The sequence below is a fragment of the Antedon bifida genome, chromosome 7 (assembly GCF_963402885.1).
Source record: "Antedon bifida chromosome 7, ecAntBifi1.1, whole genome shotgun sequence".
Taxonomy (NCBI): Eukaryota; Metazoa; Echinodermata; class Crinoidea; order Comatulida; family Antedonidae; genus Antedon; species Antedon bifida.
Genome location: NC_136232.1, coordinates 18,486,661 through 18,507,193, shown reverse-complemented (window position 1 = coordinate 18,507,193; position 20,533 = coordinate 18,486,661). Strand labels below are relative to the sequence as shown.

Sequence of the window (20,533 nt, the reverse complement as noted above, 5' to 3'; positions counted from 1 at the left end):
GTTGTTAAAAAACTCTTTATAATATCTTGCTAAGATAGAAATATGGAAAAATAGCGTCGAACTGCACATTAATGTTATCAAATCTACGTTTCGCGGTACATCTGAGATAGATAAGGTAGGTATCCAAGGCGGAGATTTGTACCGAAGTTTTTGCATTGTGCTCGCCTATGTCAGAATTAACCATAATTGATATATAGATGATGGTGAATGCTGCATATACATCATACTCCAACACTCCGCTAACATAATCGTTGTATTCGTATTGAAATTCGCTAATTCGATCAAAAATGAGACAGAATCCGATAAACAGTAAAATCTGTAATTTAAAAAAAAAACCAAAATAAGTAAATATTTTTGTTTTGATCCAATTTTTTTCAAAGTGAATAACTATTATGCCATGTGACATTAAAATAGCATTTTTAACAAACGAAATCGAGGAGGTATTTGTGTCAACATACTTCACCCCGAAAGCGCGAACATTTCTAGTAAACACACCTTTTAAATAAATCGTAAACAATTTAAGAGCCATTGTCTGTAAGAATCAAAGAAATATGAAAAATAGTGGCAGACTAAAAAAAATAGATTTCTTTCAAATTTTGCACATGACTATATATGTGTTGAGAGAAATCAAATATGAAGTATTTTTTATTTCACACAAATATTTCCATGGCAACGGCCAAATTTGTGTTTTTGACAATTTTTGTCCTTTTTTAAGGTTTTTTAAAATGGATATTGGTACTATTTTGATGAACGACATTTTTGTTTTGTTCATTTAATTATAAAAATAATTAGTGTATGCATAATAATAATGCATTGTGTACCTGTTTCATATTTAGTTTTATTTTTGATTTCATACTTTGGGAGATACCATTTATTTAAAAAGGGGTGTTTTTCACTTATTTAAATTGTTAAATGCAACTAAACTTTACTTCACCATAATGCCCAAAGTGGTTTTTTTTTAGCTGATTTATTACAAATAGGTAGTTCTAATGTTTAATAAGTGATTTCTAAAATAAAATACTGGGGTAATTTAAAAATCTACAAGCAGTGTTGCGAGAAACATAGGCATTTTTATAAAAAAAAAACATGGTGTATTAGTAAAAACATTTTATTTTCTTTGATTATCTGATTTGAAACTCATTGGTCAGGAAAATTCTTAATGTTTTATATAGTTCTAGTTGTGTTGTGAAAAAAAAACCAATATTTTTAATTATAGATTCTGTAATTCCCAGTTTTAATGTCATTTTATAGGTTATATCCTCTGGAAATTTGAATAAATTATCAGATCGTTGTGAATTTTAATCTTTGCAACAGATTACTCCTCCTCTTATTTTTAAGCTCCTCTTTCATTTTTTTACTTCTTTTATTTGCTAACCTAAACAGATCCCACATGCCCATCCACCACCACTTCCGACTACCTCACCACTTTCCCCTCCTCAAAGTTGAACCAATCAAAAGTCAATGATATACTCAGATATGTTAATGCTACATAACAAATGAAGCCCTGATGTGAAATTTCATTTCATATTTTAGGTCAGCATGTAAAATATCACACTTTGTATATTTCAAATTCTATATTTTTTTGTACTGTGATGGTTGGATTCAGTAGTAATTATTAATTAATAATTATCTGATAATTATTTAATTTCCCTAGTTATGCATAGCAACAGTTACTATGGTAACTAAAATTGAGATATTCTTTAGATTTTTCATACTTACATACATACATACACATTTAAATTTGTAGATTATATATTAGCAGGCATGCCTTATTAGCATTTTCAAATTACCATTTCACAAGGTCATATTCGTAAGGACTTTCTTCTGTGATTATTTTTATTCATGAAAACCCCATATTTTATTTACAGCGGGCACCTCCCGTAAGCGCGCGGCCACCTCCCTTAACGGACGCACTTTTGAAAAGCCTGTTTGTTCTTCCTATCTAATTAGTGCATTTTGTACCTACCGTAAGCGGCCACTTCCCGTAAGCAGCTGCGGGCACCTTTTTATACTAAAAATAAGATTTTTTGTATGATAAATGACAACGGCCACCCGCAACATGTGATCTATGAATTAGAGGTCCATGTTTATTGTATTTCTTTATATATTAGCTTTATTTCGAAGCGGTTTTAAAAACATTACTGTGAAGAGATGAGAAAACTACACAGATTTTGACCGACCATTTTTCATATGATAAAAGCTTTGAAAATTTGTCTGAAAATGCTAAAAAATACTAAACCACCTGATTATAAATAATAATACAATTAGCTGAAAAATCGAGAGGCTCGTTTCGTTAACAATATCGTGCATAGCCATAATACGTGATTTTGGCCCTTTATCGGCAGACCACTTTTCCAGGTCCCGAGGGTGGCCACTTACGGGAGGTTCAACTGTATTTTAAAAAACAATTATCCTTAGTTACGCATAGAAACAGGTTCTAAGATAACATAAATAATACATATATTTTCGCATAGAAACAGTTACTATGGTAAAATGTTGACCTCGTTTGACCTCAAAATGAATGAATTTACAAGGTCAAGTTTGTCATCACTTTAAGATTATTAGAATGCAGTAGAAGTAAAATTGAGAAAAATTACAAATGCAATCAATTCTTTGTATTCATAAAAACGCCATTTTTTTCGTTTTTTTTAATTACTTTCCTTAGTTACACATAGAAATGGTTGCTAAGGTAACACTATAGGTAAAAAATGAAAATTGTTGAGAATTTTTATGAACTATCTTGTAAATTTTGATCAAACATTAATAGTTGTAGTAAAGTGGGGACCTGTCCTGTTTTGCATTCTGACCCCTTTTGACCTCAAATGACCTATTTACAAAGTCAGATTTTTTGGGAGGTCTTTCTGTATCTCTTTACACAAAATAGATTTAAAAATTTATAAAAACCTTGACGCAATTATTTCAAAGTTTAACATTATTTTCCATCAACTAAATATTTTAATTCAAAATACTGTTTTTCTGGCATTTAATTGAAATAAACCTGGCAACACATTCTCCTATTTTATCTAAACTATTCGTATGACTCTTATAGCATTATGAAAAAACTAGAGGGCAGCAGAGAGAGCAGACATGTTTTTTCCTAACCTGCGAATTTGCTTCTTTGTAGTTGATTTATCTTTATCTTCAGCCTTATATTTCCATGAAATCTATTAAGTAGTGTAACTATTACAAGTTATTGTAAGCATTTGGAGAGCGATTGTAATTGATTGTCTATTCTAAGTGAGATTTAAACTAGATATTTTGCTAGGCCAGCAACCATGAGGAAGACCAGCAGTAAGGTAGTAGTGGACAAGGGAGACAATGCAGTAGGAGTGGCAGGTGATTTATGTGGTAGCTGTAATAAATTGGTGGCTGACTCTGATAGAGGAATTGAGTGCGAGTTTTGTAAATTCTGGTTTCACTCACAATGCCAACAAGTTTCTAAAAGGCTGTATGAAGTTATAAGCGAAGATAATCCCAATTTACATTGGTATTGTAGAACCTGCAATAAAGCAGCAGAGGATGTACTTGGTAACATAAATACTCTAAGAACAAATCAGGATAGGATAGTTAAAGAAATGGAGGACATTAAAGTTGGTTTGCTAGAGAATAAAAGTAAATGTGAGGAGAACTATAGAGATTTGCTAGCCAAGATAGAGGAACCGAAAGGCAGTGTAAAAAATGCTAATGAAACTATTAAACTTTGCATTGATGAAATTCAGGAGAGGCAGGCAAGAATGAACAATTTAATATTTTTCTTAATACCTGAATCTAAGGAAGAGGAAGCTCAGGAGAGGAAGGAGGAAGATATGGAGGCAATAAAAACAATTATAAAAGGTGTTGTTAAGGACTTAGATTACAACATAATAACTCTTTATCGACTTGGTAAGCAAGTAGAAGGTAAAGTCAGGCCTCTCAAAGTAGTTTTTCAAACAAGTTTCATGAGTAATGAGATTTTATTAAGAATACGGAAAGCTGGTACCCAGAGTAATGTACAGATTTCAAGAGATCGTACACAGTCTGAGAGGGCAGAGCGAAGAGACTTATGGACTAAGCTAAAAGAGAGACAAGAGACGGGTGAAAATGATTTAATTATTAGAAATGGCAAGATTGTTAAAGGGCGTTTTCGCCCCTAATTATCTGAGAGACACTACAGGTACAGTTCAAGAAGAAATTTCCGTTATTAATCAAAAAGAAACAATTCTTAAGAAAAAGTTAGATGAGAAGTTATCAATTAAAAAAGCTGAAATTAAGTTTATATATTCGAACACTGATTCCTTACTGAATAAAAGAGAAGAGCTATTAATTATAATCAAGAAAGTTAATCCAGACGTTGTTTTATTATGTGAGATTCTTCCTAAGCGTTCACTATCAGAAATTCAGCGTGAGGAATTTGAAATAGAAGGTTTTCAGTTTTTTTGGTCTGGCAATACACAGGAAGAGGTATTGGCATTTATGTTAGAGAAGGTATACCCGTTACAGAAGTATCTATTGGAAACTTTAAAGAGGCAGTCTGGGTGGATCTTAAAATTAATAATGATAACACTTTAATTGGGTGTATTTACCGTAGCCCAAACAGTTGTAAGGATAATAATACACTATTAAGAGAAATGCTCTTAAAAGCAGATAAACTTTCAAGAGACAACACAATAGTGGTAGGAGATTTTAACTTCGGTAATATCGACTGGGATAATTCTATGATTTTAGGTGGAGAACAACAAGAGAGTGCGCTTTTCTTGGAAACTGTAGAAGACATATTTTGGACTCAATATGTAAGAGAACCTACAAGAGTTCGTATTAATCAAGAAGCCAATCTATTGGATTTAGTGTTATCAAAGGCTGAGAACGTAATTGATGATCTGGAAATATTTCCTCCTATTGGTAAAAGCGACCATGCTGTAATTATATTCAAATTGAAGATTAAAGAGGGTATAAAGGAACGTGAAATACCATATATGAGGAATTACTATAAAGCCAATTACGATAAAATAAGAGAAGAGTTTTCAAATTTTAATATCAAGGAGGAATGTCTTGACGCAACGGGTGAAGAGTTATCTCAGAAGATTGAAAAAGCTATTAATATATGTGTTGAGAAATATGTGCCGTTACGGAAAAAGAGACTATTAAATAGGAAGGAGTGGGTAAATATCGAGCTAAAAAAGGAGATCAATCTAAAACATAAATTGTGGAACCGATTCCAAAAAAAGCGAGATGAAAACTCATGGAATAATTATGTTAAGCAACGAAATTTTGTTACAGGATTAGTAAAGCAAGAAAAAAAGAGTTATGAAACTAAAATTGCCACAGAAATAAAAGTGAACCCTAAGAACTTTTGGAAATATGTACAAAGCAAAACAAAATCGAGACTAGATATTGCGTGTGTGGAAAATAATCTAGGGGAGATGGTGTCAGATGATTATGGGAAAGCAAAAGTGTTCAATAAAGCCTTTGCTTCAGTTTTTACGTTAGAGGATGTTCTTAATGTTCCTGACTTACCATCCCGCTTCTCTGGCCCCGAATTGGTTACTGTGAAATTCTCAACAACAGATATAGAATCTTATTTACGGCGCCTGGATATCTGCAAGTCTCCTGGACCCGATGGAATACATTCAAGAGTGCTCAAAGAACTAAGTAGTGAACTTAGCCCTATTTTACAAGATCTGTTTTCAAAATTAGTGGATAATGGAGTTCTACCAAATTCATGGAAACAAGCCAAAGTAGTGCCAATTGTTAAGAAGGGTAAAAAATCAGACCCCCTAAATTACAGACCAGTCAGCCTTACATCTATAATATGCATGGAGACGTTTGTAAGAAATGCCTTGATGAATCATATGGAAGTCAATCACCTTTTTTCTACTCATCAACATGGCTTTAGATCAGGTCGTTCATGTACCACTTTGATGATTGAAGTTTTAGAACAATGGACCAAATGGTTTGAAGAGGGTCAATGTTTTGATTGCATCTTTCTAGATTTCAAAAAAGCATTTGACAGTGTACCACATGAAAGACTGCTAAACAAATTACAGGCGTATGGCATTGGAGGAAATTTATTAAATTGGATTAGAGCATTTATTTCTGGACGGTCACAACAAGTGGTGTTAAATGGAGTTCATTCAGAAAGCCTGCGAGTTAGTAGTGGAGTTCCACAGGGCAGTGTGCTTGGTCCTGCACTGTTCAATATATTTATTAATGATATCCCTGATGGAGTTAGTTCAAAAGTAAACATTTTTGCAGATGATACCAAAATGTTCAATTTGGTGAACAGTGTGGAAGAATCAAATGGATTACAGGAAGATCTGAATAAATTATTTGAATGGTCTGAGAAATGGCAACTTCCTTTCAACTTAATGAAATGTAAAATTATGCATTTTGGAAGAAGGAATAGGAAAGTTATCTATCATATGGGTAAAGAAGAATTCCAATTCAATCAGTGGAATCAATAACAGATTTGGGAATCATACTTGATAATAAATTGTCCTTTGGATTACATGTTGCACAGAAGGCTTCAATGGCAAACAGAAAATTAGGAATGATAAAACGAACGTTTCATTATCTCGATAACTATTCTTTCATGCAGCTGTATAAAACCATAATCAGGCCGTCAATCGAGTATTGCAGTCCTGTTTGGCAACATATATATCACAAAGAGTCAGACAAGCTTGAAAAAGTGCAACAGAGAGCAACCCGTTTTGTGCCAGGAATTAGAAGAGATACTTATCAGGATAGATTGAAACAACTACAACTACCTACTCTTTATTTCAGAAGGCTGAGATCTGCTCTAATTGAGGTTTTTAAAATTTGTAGTCATATTGATAATATAGATGCCAGAAATCTGTTTACTTTTGTAGGAGAGTCCAGAACAAGAGGCCATAAATGGAAAATGAATAAAGACATATCTCATCTAAGAATTAGACAAAAGTTCTTTACTCAAAATATATGCAATGTATGGAACAAATTACCGTTAACCGTCATAGAATCTGACTCAATCAACCAGTTCAAGTCAAGGCTGGAAAATTACTTGTCTACTTCCTTCTGCAAGTTTGCCCCCTATAGCAGACAAGATAACATATAGGAAAACTTCGAGGGACACACAAGCTTCGGCTTTAAAAGTCTCAACATCAAGTAAAATCAAGTAAAGTAAAAAGCCACATTTTGACACATGTGAGCCCGATAAACAAATACAAGGAAACAAGTATTGGTTGTAAAGTTATTTAATATGAATGGCAAGTCATCGTTGCAGCATGCACGTAAAAGGAAAACATAAAAAAGGAACATTGGGATGCTCTGAAAGGGCCAAAACACATGTCTCAAAATCGTAATTGAAAACAAAATAGAGAGGGAGTGGAGAGAGGGAAGTGAAAATTATTTTACTTAGCCAAAAACTGGCGTGGTAATCTGTTGACAGCGTGAGGTGAAGAGGATGAGATGCTCACGCTGTCAAAAGATGATTGCGAGGGCGCCCCGCAATCACGTGATTTTGACACATGTGAGCCCGATAAACAAATACAAGGAAACAAGTATTGGTTGTAAAGTTATTTAATATGAATGGCAAGTCATCGTTGCAGCATGCACGTAAAAGGAAAACATAAAAAAGGAACATTGGGATGCTCTGAAAGGGCCAACACAGTTGGCAACGAAGGGGCCAACGAAGCAGCCCAAATTAAGTGCAGGTAGAACCGATGACAAGCCATTCAGATGATGGTGCAACATATGTTGACACCCAGAACGTGTAGAAACTATCTACATAGTCTACCTGGAGCAACATGTGTTGACTCCAGTACCCGGTTGACCATTAGCGTCTGATAGGTGGAGCAACCAAATATTGACATCGAAAAACGTATAGAAACACCTACATTAGTCTACCTGGAGCAACATGTGTTGGCTCCAGTACATGTTTAAACATTTTAATTAGGTAGGCAGTGCAACCAAATGTTGACACCGAAAAACGTATAGAAACAATCTCCATTAGTCTGCCTGGGGCAACATGTGTTGACTCCAGTACGCGTTTGAGAATTGAGTTTAATAAACGGTGCAACCATGTTGACACCGAAAACATATAAATAAGTCTACCTGGAGCAACGTGTTGGCTCCGATTGAACATATGATTATAATTGGCGGTGTAACCTATGCTGTCACCGAAAGAAAACAAAAATGAAATAAGTAAAACGATATACAGAAAAAATAAGTATCAAACTTTATTTAAGCTTGACGCTTAATACCCAGTCATGCTTAGGAAATATGCCAACCAGCCAGCACCCATGTTTACAACGCTGTATTTGACAAAGTTATGTGGTTCGACCATCGTCCAAAAGTCATAATGTCTTGGTGAGAGTGTCCAAGTTGGTGAAAGTCGGTAGATTCTGAAAGAATGAGTGTTAAACTGTGTATGTTCCAGACTAGCATGGCGAGCTAATTGTTTAAGCGACGAGGAAAACATTTTTCTATTTACTGGTGTTCCATTTTCAAGCAGGAAGAACGGGCCTGCCTTCAGTGGTCGCATCTTGACGTAGCGTTGCAATGCTCTCACTGGGCATATTGGGCTTCCGGGTTTTTTGGTGCAAGACGAAAGGAGGTGAGGAACGCTTAGAGTGTTTGAAAGATTTGAAATTTATTTGCACTTTAGTGGCATGTACTGTGATATCAATTAGCATTAGTGTGTGTTCTGCGGCCTTGGAGACTACTGCTTCACTGGCTCTGAGGCATGCAAAGTAACATATTATGAACAAGGCTCTGTAGAGGATGAATTCGTATTTGGATTCCATGATACCTCGCATATGTCCAATTAGCGTTACAAGAATGTCGGAGGTGACCGGCAGTCTGATCGGTTTGGATGGAGAGTTCGTTTTTTGTTTCGCTACTCCTCTGCATAAAATGCTGACTGCTGGATTTGCGGTAGGGTCTTCCATAAATGATACCCTGTGCACGATGACACTGCGCTAAGGTAGTTTCGAATCGTGGAAATCGCCAGTGCATTTTTAGTCAGCTTACTTACATAGAGAACAATTGTCTGTGGAGTCGTTGGTAGCGGAAGGCTTAGTGATTTCCTGAATTGGTTAAAATGGTGCCATTTGCTTTTATAGTTACTAGCGGTTCCTTTGCTTAATGAGTTCCACATTAGCTCTCGTGTGAGGATCTTGAGTTGTTTAGTGGTTCGAAGTGCTTTGGTATCTTTAGCGGTGTGCGGTTCATACTGTGCTCCTTTAGCATGGCCACCGTTTCCTGAAAACGAGAAAGAGCGTCACATATCCTGTTTTGCTTACCAGGGATGTGCCTGGCTGTAAACTGAATGTTGTTTAGTAGTAACAAATGACGATACCGCGAACCACTCTCATGACCTTTTCGTTTGACGACGATTTTTTTTTTTTTAAAGCACATATACATCAGCTAGGTTATCACAGTGGAAAACTACATGGGTGTTGGCTAGCTGTTTTGCAAAAATCGAAAGCATGACATAGATGGGGTAAATTTCGAGAACCATGATGTCGAACATTTTCCAAGATTCCGGCCAGCGGCCTTGAATCCAGAACTTTTGGAAGGTCGCACCAAGTGCGGTTTTTGAGGCATCAGAGGAGAATTGTAAACGCTGCGAGTCAAATTTTTGTGGGGGTGAAAAATGGTAACGCCATTGTGTTTGCTAAGAAAGTCGGCCCAAATTTGGAGATCCTCCTTTGCTGAGTCAGAAAGGTGAATAGTTGAAAAGGGGTTAGTTAGACCGGCCGTTCTTAGGAACGCCAGTCCAGAGGGTATAACGCAGGTGGCAAATTGTAGCTTTTCAATAAGAGATTGGAGGGCTCTCAATGTAGTTGAGTGAAGTGTGTGAGGAAGTTTTGAACTTCAAAGGGAGTAACGTAATTTTATTATCTCAGATGGAAGCCTGTCTTACATTTTCTGTAAATCAAGTTCAATACCCAGGAAAGAAATGGTGGTGGTGGGTGAAATTATTTTGTGCGGTGCTAGAGGTATGCCAACGCGGTCAGCAAGCGCCTTGGATATCTTCAAGGAGTTCGCACACAGTTGGTGTGTGTCTTCAATAACGAGGATGTCGTCTAATATTTTCACGTTATTGGGCTGTTGTAACTTTTTTGTAAGGATATATTTCACTCCGTCAGAAAACTTATTGAATATTTGACACGAAGATCCGCCGCCTTGGGGAAGCGTTTTATCGTAGTAATACTGGCCTAACCACGTGAAACCTGTGAGGTGGTATTGAGTGTGGGATGTAAATGTATTAGTCTGTATGCGTCACTGGTGTCCGTCTTAGCCATGAATGCCGGGTGATTGTGTATGTCAATTATGTCTATTGCGTTGGCAATTGTTTCGTAATGAACTGTTATGCAAAACCCAGGGAAGTTGTGATTGACAGCGTTTGAGTCGTAGGGATAGGAGAGGTTGTGGAGGATACGACATTTTTCAGGTACGGAATTTCCGGAAGGTTGTTGATGATAGCTTGGGAGTTAGTTGCTGTAAAAGCAGCCCCATTTAAGGTAGAAGCCATGAGTGAAACATTGGGTTAAGTAAGCGTGGTGTTTGTAACCAGATAGGAGTGCGCTTATTGTAGTGGGAATTATTGGGATCCCGAGCACTGAAAAACGAGTGGCGATACTGACAGTTTGTCTGGACACATCTAGTGAATCTGTTATGGTAGAAGATACTGAAGCCGAGTGGACGCTCCACGGTTGGATGGGTTAGAGGTTTATGGTTAGCTCGTTGCATCTAGTTTATGGAGGAGGTCGGCTCGAACCGATGACCAAGAGCAAAATGTGTACTCCCTAGCCATTCGAAATTATCAGTCGTAAAAGTACCATTAATTTGGATGACTGCGCATGAGGTATTTAATATTCTTAAAATAATTTAAGATGTCCTGCGTGTATTTACTTAAATAAAATTGTGGCAAAGTCGTGAAAGGCCTAGTGCCAGTTGTGTTCGTTTAAGATGCGGCATTTGGGCTTAGGCACAAGTTCAAAGGTACCAGTGAACGTTAGCGTCAAAGCTTCCGCTGCGCTGTTGAAGTCGAGCAGATTGTGCAGCTCGATGAATTTGTGGGAGATTATTTCCTCTTTAAGTTTTTTGACAAGGTAGGGGGTTTGAGGAAGAGAGCTGCCGGTAGGTTCGGCTTACCGACATTAATCTCAGCCACAGAAGTTACCAAGGTTTCGACGATATGCCTCATGTCCTTTAATTCTTTATTTATGTCAAGTTCAGGTATTGGCACGGTTCTTTTTTTGGTGCCGTATTTTTTACCTCTTGTTAGTTCTTTTCCGTCCTGACATGGTGTATCTGTAAGAAAATCTTTGTGCAATTAAGACGGAACGAAAAATGTGTGTGGACAGATATCATCAGGTTGCAGGGGAAAAGGGCCCTGCAACCATGTTAAAGGAGTGAATAAAAGATTGGAAACAAAGAGTCAGCATTGGGGTAGTGAATGGACCAGCATGAGTCATTTATTGAAATGCTGTACTTAGAGGAGGGTGATAAGACACTGCCGTATGGGGTGATAGTAGGGGGACCAGCATGAGTCATATAACCAGCATGAGTCATATAATGAATGCTGTACTTAAGAGCATGAGTGATAAAACACCGCCGTATGTGGGGGTAGTGAATGAACCAGCATAAGTAATTATGTGGTGGTAGTAGGGGAACCAGCATGAGTCATATAATGAATGCTGTACTTAAGAGCATGAGTGATAAAACACTGCCGTATGTGGGGGAAGGTAATGAACCAGCATAAGAAATGATGTGGTGGTAGTAGGGAAACCAGCATGAGTCATATAATGAATGCTGTACTTAAGAGCATGAGTGATAAAACACCGCCGTATGTGGGGGTAGGTAATGAACCAGCATAAGAAATTATGTGGTGGTAGTAGGGAAACCAGCATGAGTCATATAATGAATGCTGTACTTAAGAGCATGAGTGATAAAACACCGCCGTATGTGGGGGTAGGTAATGAACCAGATAACCTCATTGATATAAAAACACCACTTTGGAAGTTATAGGTACGTTTATGAGGTATACTTTTATAAAAAAAATATTTTTTAAAAACACCCCTTTTTAAAATAATGGTATCAACCAAACTCCATTTTGTAAATTATTTTTTTTTTCACATTAAATGGAACTCAATACATGTTGTTTACACTGCTATAAACAAAAACTGTATACTTTAAGTATTTTTGGTTAAAATAAGTATACAAGTTTGTACTTTTTTACTATAGAAAATCTGTGAAAAATGGCAAAAACATCAACATTTGGATAATTGACCATTGTCATGGCAACGGAGGCTAAAAATTAAAATGAATGTTGTAGATATGCTTAAACCGTAGGTCCAGTGTACACTCACTCGTGTGCACTTTAAAGAACCTAGTACATATTTCGAGACGAGTAGGGGGTTACCCCGGTGTATTAGTACATCACAGCCACTGATCATAACTGGGCCCTCTGGGAGACCAGTCTTTGACTGAAGAGGTCGCCCAGTATAAATAAAATATTTCAATTCAATTCAATCGAAAGGAAGTATATACCAGTATATATTTGCCATTGTGTAAATTTATTTATTTTTGCAGCTAAAACTATTAAAATGATCATCTTAATTTAACTCTTGTAGATGATGTACCTCCTGTACTTACATGTCCAAATGATACACTTGTTATGCTTGGAAATACAAGTTCTACTGTTGTTGTCAACTGGACACCAGCTAGTGTTTTTGATAATTCTGGACTGGCTATAGTGCTTTATTCTTCACCAAAGATGAGCGGTGACAAGTTTAATATTGGCACTTTTGTTATAACTTATACTGCCATTGATGCTTTTAACAATATAGCTACGTGTACTTTTACAATAACTGTTAGAGGTAAATGAAAAATCAACTCAATTTTTGTAATTTTATAGCGATTTAACATTTACTGGGAAAGCTTAGTAAGTATAATAGGTACTTGGCTGTAGGCGATGCAAGTTTCACTGGCTGCATTAAAACGTTTTATAATTCAAAGGTACATGACCAAATAGATTGTAATATGATGCCAAATTGTAGAATGGTTATAATATATCTGCTGACCCATATACAATATAATACAATAATAATTTTTTTTATAAATTTGGAATTACCATATTTTGACAAATGTCCGGAATCGTTTACCGTAGGAACAGATCCTGGTTTAGTAACAGCTAATGTGTCATGGGTTGAACCAGTTGCTATTGACAACAATGGTATACAAAGAACAGTGCAGAATTATTATCCCAATCAGATGTATAATATTTCAACGTACACTGTGATGTATGTTGCTTATGATAACTCAAATAACAATGCAACCTGTGAATTTGTCATTTCAGTAGGTATAACGCAATCATTTGAAAAACTAAATACATTTTGAGAATGGTGAATAATTGATTCCTTATTCTTGAACATCTTTTTTTGTAATTTGAACTTTATAAATTCAAAACCATTACCCATTCACACGTACAATACAAATGTAACAAAATGTAACAGAAATTGCAGTTACAAAGCTTTCAGATGCTAGTTTTGTCATGGTCGGTATTATGTAAAATAAACGCTTAGATTGTTTTTGTCGTCTTGAAAATATTCGATTTGAGCTCAGGTATTATACGTAAGAAATGTTAAGTTGAAACACTGTCTAGAACCAGCTGGACTATATATAAAGGCCATGTAAAAAAACTCATGATACCGCATTGGCGTCGAAGATACCGATCGTACATTTGTTTGTACCAAGGTTATGTGTGAATCGAGTATTAGTTATACTTAGTTAATTAAATGCATATAATGGCAGGTTTACATCTTTATTACCCGGCTAACTTCTACCAGTACAACCGCAGTGTGTTTTAACCTAAAGTATAAAACATGTTTGAGACTTGTATAATATCAAAATGAAACATTGTTTTTTGTTCTTTCCAGATAAAGAACTTCCTAATATTATATGTCCTGATAATATAACACAGGAAACAGATCCTGGATTAGCCTTGACATTAGTAACTTGGAATGTACCTGTACCAACTGATAATGTAGACATTTTGCCAACCAGCGTAGTGCCGATTCCTCTCGTTTCTCCTCCTGTAAATATTTCTATTACTGGTAATGCAGCATATGAGCAAGCTTACACAGCAGAAGATACTTCAGGGAACATTGCTTCCTGTACATTCTATATCACGGTTGAAGGTATTGTACATTCTTCAATCTCTAAACCCCCGGGTTTACATTTGTTGTTTTAGAGAAACTTAAATATGTTGAAATCGACATCTTACAAGTGTATTATTAAGATGTTGAAATTTACCAGAGACGTTGAATATATAAGTACAATATACATTGCGTAATGGTAATATCTGTCAATCATGTGAGAGGCTTGGATTTAAAAATCGCTACCATTTGCTTGTATCTCCAGGCAATGTTCTTTATTCTCATTGCCTTGTATCTCGTGTTTGATCCGTTAATATATATTCTTCGTGGTACATTAAACGGCACGATACATGATTAAAAAACCTATGGGATTATCTTTCTTTGTGCTGACTGTGTCCTATACAATAAGCCTATTGCGAGAGCAGTCTTTTAATGAAGAGGTCACCTCAGAAGACACAATAGAAAAAGTCAGTAAAAGTGAGATTTCAGTGGATACAATTTTAAGATATCTGGTAATATGATTTCTGGTTGAAAAGAAAAAAGAAATTCTAATAAATAATTTTCAACATTGTGTATAAATATTTGTTTAACAGATAAAGAACCACCTGTGATTACTGACTGTCCTCCTCATATGAATTTGACAACATCCCCAGGTGTAAACTACACTATTGCCACATGGACAGATATGTGTTTAGATATTGAACCGTCAGAGGCGTTGACCTGCCCAGATAATGATACCTATAGAACAGATCCTGGACATTAATTGGACAGTACCTGTATTCCAGGATGATGTACCTGGGCTCTTAGATTACAGCAGTAATATAAATCCGTCATCAAATACATTACAACTCGGAACTACAATGGTGAGGTATGAAGCTACAGACACATCGATGAACACTGGGTATCGTATTTTCTACATAACAGTCATTGGTAAGAAATTACATTGCTATATTTTTAAAATCCCTCCTCACCCCATTATGACCGCTATATTGGAGCCAAGATGGCGGATAATGGCCAAATGTCATACAAAAATTCCCAGTACAATTGCGGTCATTTTGATACCCATGTGCGTGCAGTGTGAACATGTGTATAATGAACAAATGTACAAAATCTCTCTTCTTTTATAATAATAGATGATGAAAACCCACAAATATCCTGTCCTGACAATGTGAATATCCATGCTGGTGACGGGTCATCTGTAGCGGTGGTCAAATGGTCACTGAATATCACCGATAACACCGATGACTTACGAGTGTCTGGGACCGGTACACAGTACAACCAATCTGGACAAGAGTTTCCAATTGGCGTAACAACATTAGAGTATGTGGTAACAGATGGATTTGGAAACACGGATAACTGCACTTTTACAGTAATTGTTAGAGGTACGACTTTTTATTCATTTGTTACGGTATACCATGAGAGTGTTATGCATCAAACCGCCACTTTCTTAACATAGCAAGCATTAAATACTGTTATGTTGTAATACCTAATATTTGAATTTATACTTTCTATAGATGAGCAAGATCCAGTATTTAAAACATGTCCAGATAATATTAGTAGATCCGAGAGCATCGACTACACGTGTAAGTTGGGACACTCCTGACATTGAAGATAACTCAGGTCAAGCTTCACAAGTTGCGTCAACGAGTCCTGATAGTTCGTTTACTATTGGAACCACTTCTGTTGTATACATTGCTAGTGATAACAGCAATAACATTGCAATATGTTCATTTAATATTACGGTTGAAGGTAATCATATAAAAGAATGTTTGCAGTAATACTGTATTTGAAATGTTACACTATTTAAAACCTAATTTATATGTATGTGCTAGACAAAAGGAGGAGGTCGTTCGCAAAGGTGATTTGCCTTCCATGCAATCCCTGTTAGATGATCTGAGTGTTTGGTGTTCATCCAATAACATGATACCCAAACCCTCAAAATGCCATATCTTGGTTGTCAATTTTCTTAAGGACAAGTCGGACGATATTATATCGCCTTCTTTTGGTCTGAGTGGTTCCATTTTACAAGTAGTTGATCACATGACGCTTCTTGGTGTAATCATTCAAAATGACCTGAAATGGGAACTTAACACTAAGAATATTGTGTCTAGAGCTTCTAGACGTTTATTTTCCTTGTGCATTTTGAAAAAAGTTGGAATCTTAATTAATGATCTGTTGACTGTTTATATGGCTTATATAAGACCTATTTTAGAATATGCTGCCCCTGTTTGGCATGGCGCTATCACTAAGAATATGTCCAAGTCTATTGAAAAGGTACAAAAGAGAGCATTGCGAATCATGCTAGGTAACAACTATTTGTACTATGATCATGCATTGTCTGTTACTGGTTTACCTACTCTTGTTGAGAGAAGAAACAAACTGGTGTTGTCTTTCGGGGAAGGCTTACTAAAATCCGAGCTGTTTAGAGAAATACTTCCCCCTCTTCATAAGCCAGCTCGGTCTCTCAGATTCAACCGATTTCTAGAGGTACCTCGTTGTAAAACCAGCAGACTTAGGTCGTCTCCAGTTCCCACCATGGTGGATATAATTAATAGGCATCACTAGCTCTTTTTTAGATATGTAATAAGTGAATGTTTTAAGGTTTTTTATTCATGTATGGTTTTTAATTTTATGGTACGATATCTAATTTTAATAAGATGTTTCTATTTTTATAGCAATTTTAATTAATTTTTATTTATTTGTAATACAATTCATTTCAGTCTTTGACTGTCGTTTTGTAATATATTTTTATATACCGATTAAATAAAAAAAAAAAAAATAAATAAAAAATAATTATTAACACAATTGTTGTTCTAATAGATACCGAAGCGCCTGTTTTAGAGTGTCCTCGTGACATCATTGATGTAGCAATCACCACATTGGGAATCAGTATTACTTGGCCAGATCCCAGGTATACTGATAATTCTGAAAAACTGTAAATATAAGTTCAACACGAACATCAGGAGATGTATTTACTTTTGGGACACATACTGTAACGTACACTGGAATTGACCAATCAGAAAACAGCGGTACATGTCAATTTGAAATCAAAATAGGAGGCAAGTATTATTAAATAATGATTAAAATCTTTTGAACAGAAATGTATTGACACAGAAAGCGGAAAGAAGTATTGTCTGAAAATTGTTTTCATTGATGTAGCAGGCTTGACTAGTGAAGATTCGCCGCCTGCAAATTCTTCATATAGAGGAATATGAAGAATTTGCAGGTGGCGTATCTTCACTACTTAAGCCTGCTATATCAATGAAAAACAATTTTCAGACAATAATTCTTTCCGCTTTTTGTGTCAACATCGTTATATAGTATCTATGTGATGTACTGTACTGTACAATAAACCTCGCATAACCCAATTCAAGGTTAGGAATAATTTGTAATTCTCTGAATATTAAATTAGAATAAGATACAAAACTGGCAAATTTGTATTATATTTCAGTTTGTTTGCTAATAATCAAATCAAAAGCATCTTGTATAGGTTATAATTGATGTGTTGCAATATTTATTTTCACAGATTCGTGTACTTCTTCACCTTGTCAAAATGGAGGAACCTGTGCACAGTTAGAGACAGACTTTGAATGCAACTGTCCTGTATTATATATGAAGGCAACTTATGTCAAATACCACCAGGTATCTATATGACTAAGTTGGTATTTTCGTAGTACTAGACCGAATTGTATCCTATTTGTCAGTTTGCATTGTATCTAAAACTTCCTGTTTCCCATTGTTATTTAGGAACGAGAGGCCATTTCATTATTTTGAATGTTTTCTTATTATTTGCTAGCAGTAAAAACAAGCTCTTATTGAATAATACATTTGTAATGATGATTTATGATTCACGTTTTGCTTCACTGATGTTTAGTGAGGTTAATAATAAACAATAGGAATTTGAAACCAATATATCAGATAAATTTCAAATAATATACATATATTACATAACATTTAGGTGAGCCAACAGCAGAAATTCAACCTTTATCGAAGAGTGTTAATTTGCAAAGTACAGTCACATTTGAATGTATTATAACTTACTCAATTGATTGGCGTTGGTATAAAGACGACGTTGAACTCTCATCTGAAACACAAAGTCTAAAGTTCCTCACAATTAATGAATTTGGTATGGAATATCAAGGCTATTATTACTGCAAAGCATTTGGAGTATCACCACATGATGGCGTAACAGATAAGTCAATGAAAGCAGTTCTTGTTGTTAAAGGTACACTTATTACAGTACTTACTTCAAAGCTACTAGAAAATAGACACATAGTGTAATTTAAACAGGGATCATTATAAAAACACTGTCTGCTAAGAGGTTCATTATGAACTAATTTCATATCCTCAAAAGGAATATTTTTCTCTCAGTTTATATTTTCAAAAAAATATTCCAGATAAAAAAAATAGATATAGATATAAACTTGTAACTCTAGAAAAGGCAATAACACTCAGACATACGTGTTGATGCCATGTCGACCAATCAAGTTCTGGTATTTACATAGGCCAATATAATATAGATATACTTAGCGGTGCAATAAAACATTAAAACATTTGAGTTCCACCGAGGGGTTTTCTTTGTCTTGTCTATCAAATTGTACAACGATAGAAAAGGCAGTATGTGTTATATTACATTTTCCCAGTGTAGTACTTTAGGTCAAAAAAGACTGTTTCCCGTAACTTAGATCAAATATGCACTGGAAACTTACCCTTATGCTTTTGTTTTAACATAGAATGTGTAGTATAAAAAAACATATAAACTTAAGTTAAAGATGTATTGTCCCTTTGACAAATTCCAAAAAAATAAAAAATAAAAGATTTCGAAAAAAAGTGGGTAATTTTGAAGTATCATAATAGTTATTAACTTTCACCAAAAATTAGTTGGAAAAAAAATCATTTACTGAAATACACATGTTTTTTTGTTCAAAAAAATAACTTTGACTTCCAGTCAAAGTTTTTGATCAAAACATATCCCATAATGTAACGCGCTTGTGTGGCTACTCTGTATACATAATCATAAAAATTCCTCGCAATCTGTGTGAAAACATCTTCTAAAATGTGACGAGTTGTAAACAATCATAATTAGCATATCATGCATGCATACTCGTGGTTTGAAATCTTTGTTTACTTTCGCTCGCGATGATTTTCCAGACAAAATGTAATCAAATTAATTTACCTGTTAATTACGTGAACTTGTTGTTTTAGGCTCGAATTTTCGACTTAAAATGAATAACTTTAATATTACTTTGATATGGCCAATTTAAATTTAGAATATTTTGACCTTCATTTTTTTGTGTTTGAAGGGAAAATACATCTTTAAGTAACATCAATTCATTATCATTATAGATTGCATTATATGAAACATAGAGATATTTAGTATTCTATAGAAATAGCTATTGAATAATATGGTGCAGTACTATATTATTTACAATTCTTACTAACTTTGTATCTATTATTATACAGATGCTATCGCTGTACCAACAGTGTTAACTTTCCTCAATTTTCAATTTACTTCGGCAATGAACAACCCTTCCTCTGAAGAATTCAAAAACACTTCTACTATAATTGCAAATTTGGTAGGTTTGTATTAGTTTATTCTTTTTGAAAATGGTTAAAACATTATTTATTATAGCCTGAGCATATCATCGCCTTCTCTGATTATCTACAGTTTTTACATTATTTTAGTTTGTCAGTTTATTTATCTCTATTGATTGATTTTTATTCGATATTCAATCAAAATGGTAATGGATACAACATATACATAATAAAACAATAGGCTGTTATTATCTTTAGATATATAGGCTTGAAAGAAATGTTCATGTCCGTTTCTTACTAAATGTCCTGATGTCATACTTCCTTTTATGTTTACAGTTAACTGAGAGCATAAATATAAGTGATATATTTGTTCAAGTTCGTACTCTAAGATCTGGAAACGTGATTGCTAATATCAACATATACACACCAAGTTCGGATGTATCGTATGACAATTTCAGCTTATCATCAGTTTATCAGAAGAGTTTACCAAGTTAGGAAATGAAGGAACTATAGATGCTGATAATATTGCCATATTTAGCACAGGTAAGAAATTGCATTTATATTTTTGTTTTACGTTTTGTATAAAAATTCATTTAAAATGAGGAAAATCATTGACCATTATCCACGTTATGTGTTTATATAATCCATTAAAAAAAATAAATGGGTTCATTTATTTATTTGTTAAAGAGAGTTGTGAAAAAGAGATAATAGATGACTTAACATTTGAAACTACTGATGCTGGTCAAAATGCATCCTCCAAGGAAGTTTGTCCAGAATCTAAAATTAATTGTAAGTTTGATTGTTTACATACTTTTTTCTATAATTTATATAATATATGTTTGGTAAAATAATTGCATGGATGAATGATTTTACCTAAT

The 20,533-nt window shown here is 34.9% G+C and overlaps 2 protein-coding genes across 3 annotated transcripts; both read left to right on the top strand.

Moving 5' to 3' along the window:
* Positions 1 to 13,867: 13,867 nt before the first annotated feature.
* Positions 13,868 to 14,883, top strand: LOC144848961 (sushi, von Willebrand factor type A, EGF and pentraxin domain-containing protein 1-like). The gene is made up of 2 exons (XM_078705913.1): positions 13,868 to 14,162; positions 14,714 to 14,883. Exons 1-2 carry the CDS (start codon positions 13,874 to 13,876, stop codon positions 14,881 to 14,883), a joined length of 459 nt encoding a protein of 152 aa, XP_078562039.1. The 5' UTR covers positions 13,868 to 13,873.
* A 2,142-nt stretch (positions 14,884 to 17,025) lies between these two features.
* On the top strand, positions 17,026 to 20,369 carry LOC144848733 (uncharacterized). 2 transcript variants are annotated; one of them, XM_078705599.1, is made up of 6 exons: positions 17,026 to 17,179; positions 17,647 to 17,762; positions 18,079 to 18,345; positions 19,584 to 19,696; positions 19,992 to 20,198; positions 20,343 to 20,369. In XM_078705599.1, the coding sequence occupies exons 2-5, from the start codon at positions 17,711 to 17,713 to the stop codon at positions 20,148 to 20,150; spliced, it is 591 nt and encodes a 196-aa protein (XP_078561725.1). In that variant the 5' UTR covers positions 17,026 to 17,179; positions 17,647 to 17,710; the 3' UTR covers positions 20,151 to 20,198; positions 20,343 to 20,369. The 2 variants fall into 2 exon arrangements, with proteins under 2 accessions (XP_078561725.1, XP_078561723.1); XM_078705597.1 differs by lacking the exon at positions 20,343 to 20,369 and having other exon boundaries at positions 19,992 to 20,266.
* Positions 20,370 to 20,533: the final 164 nt, after the last annotated feature.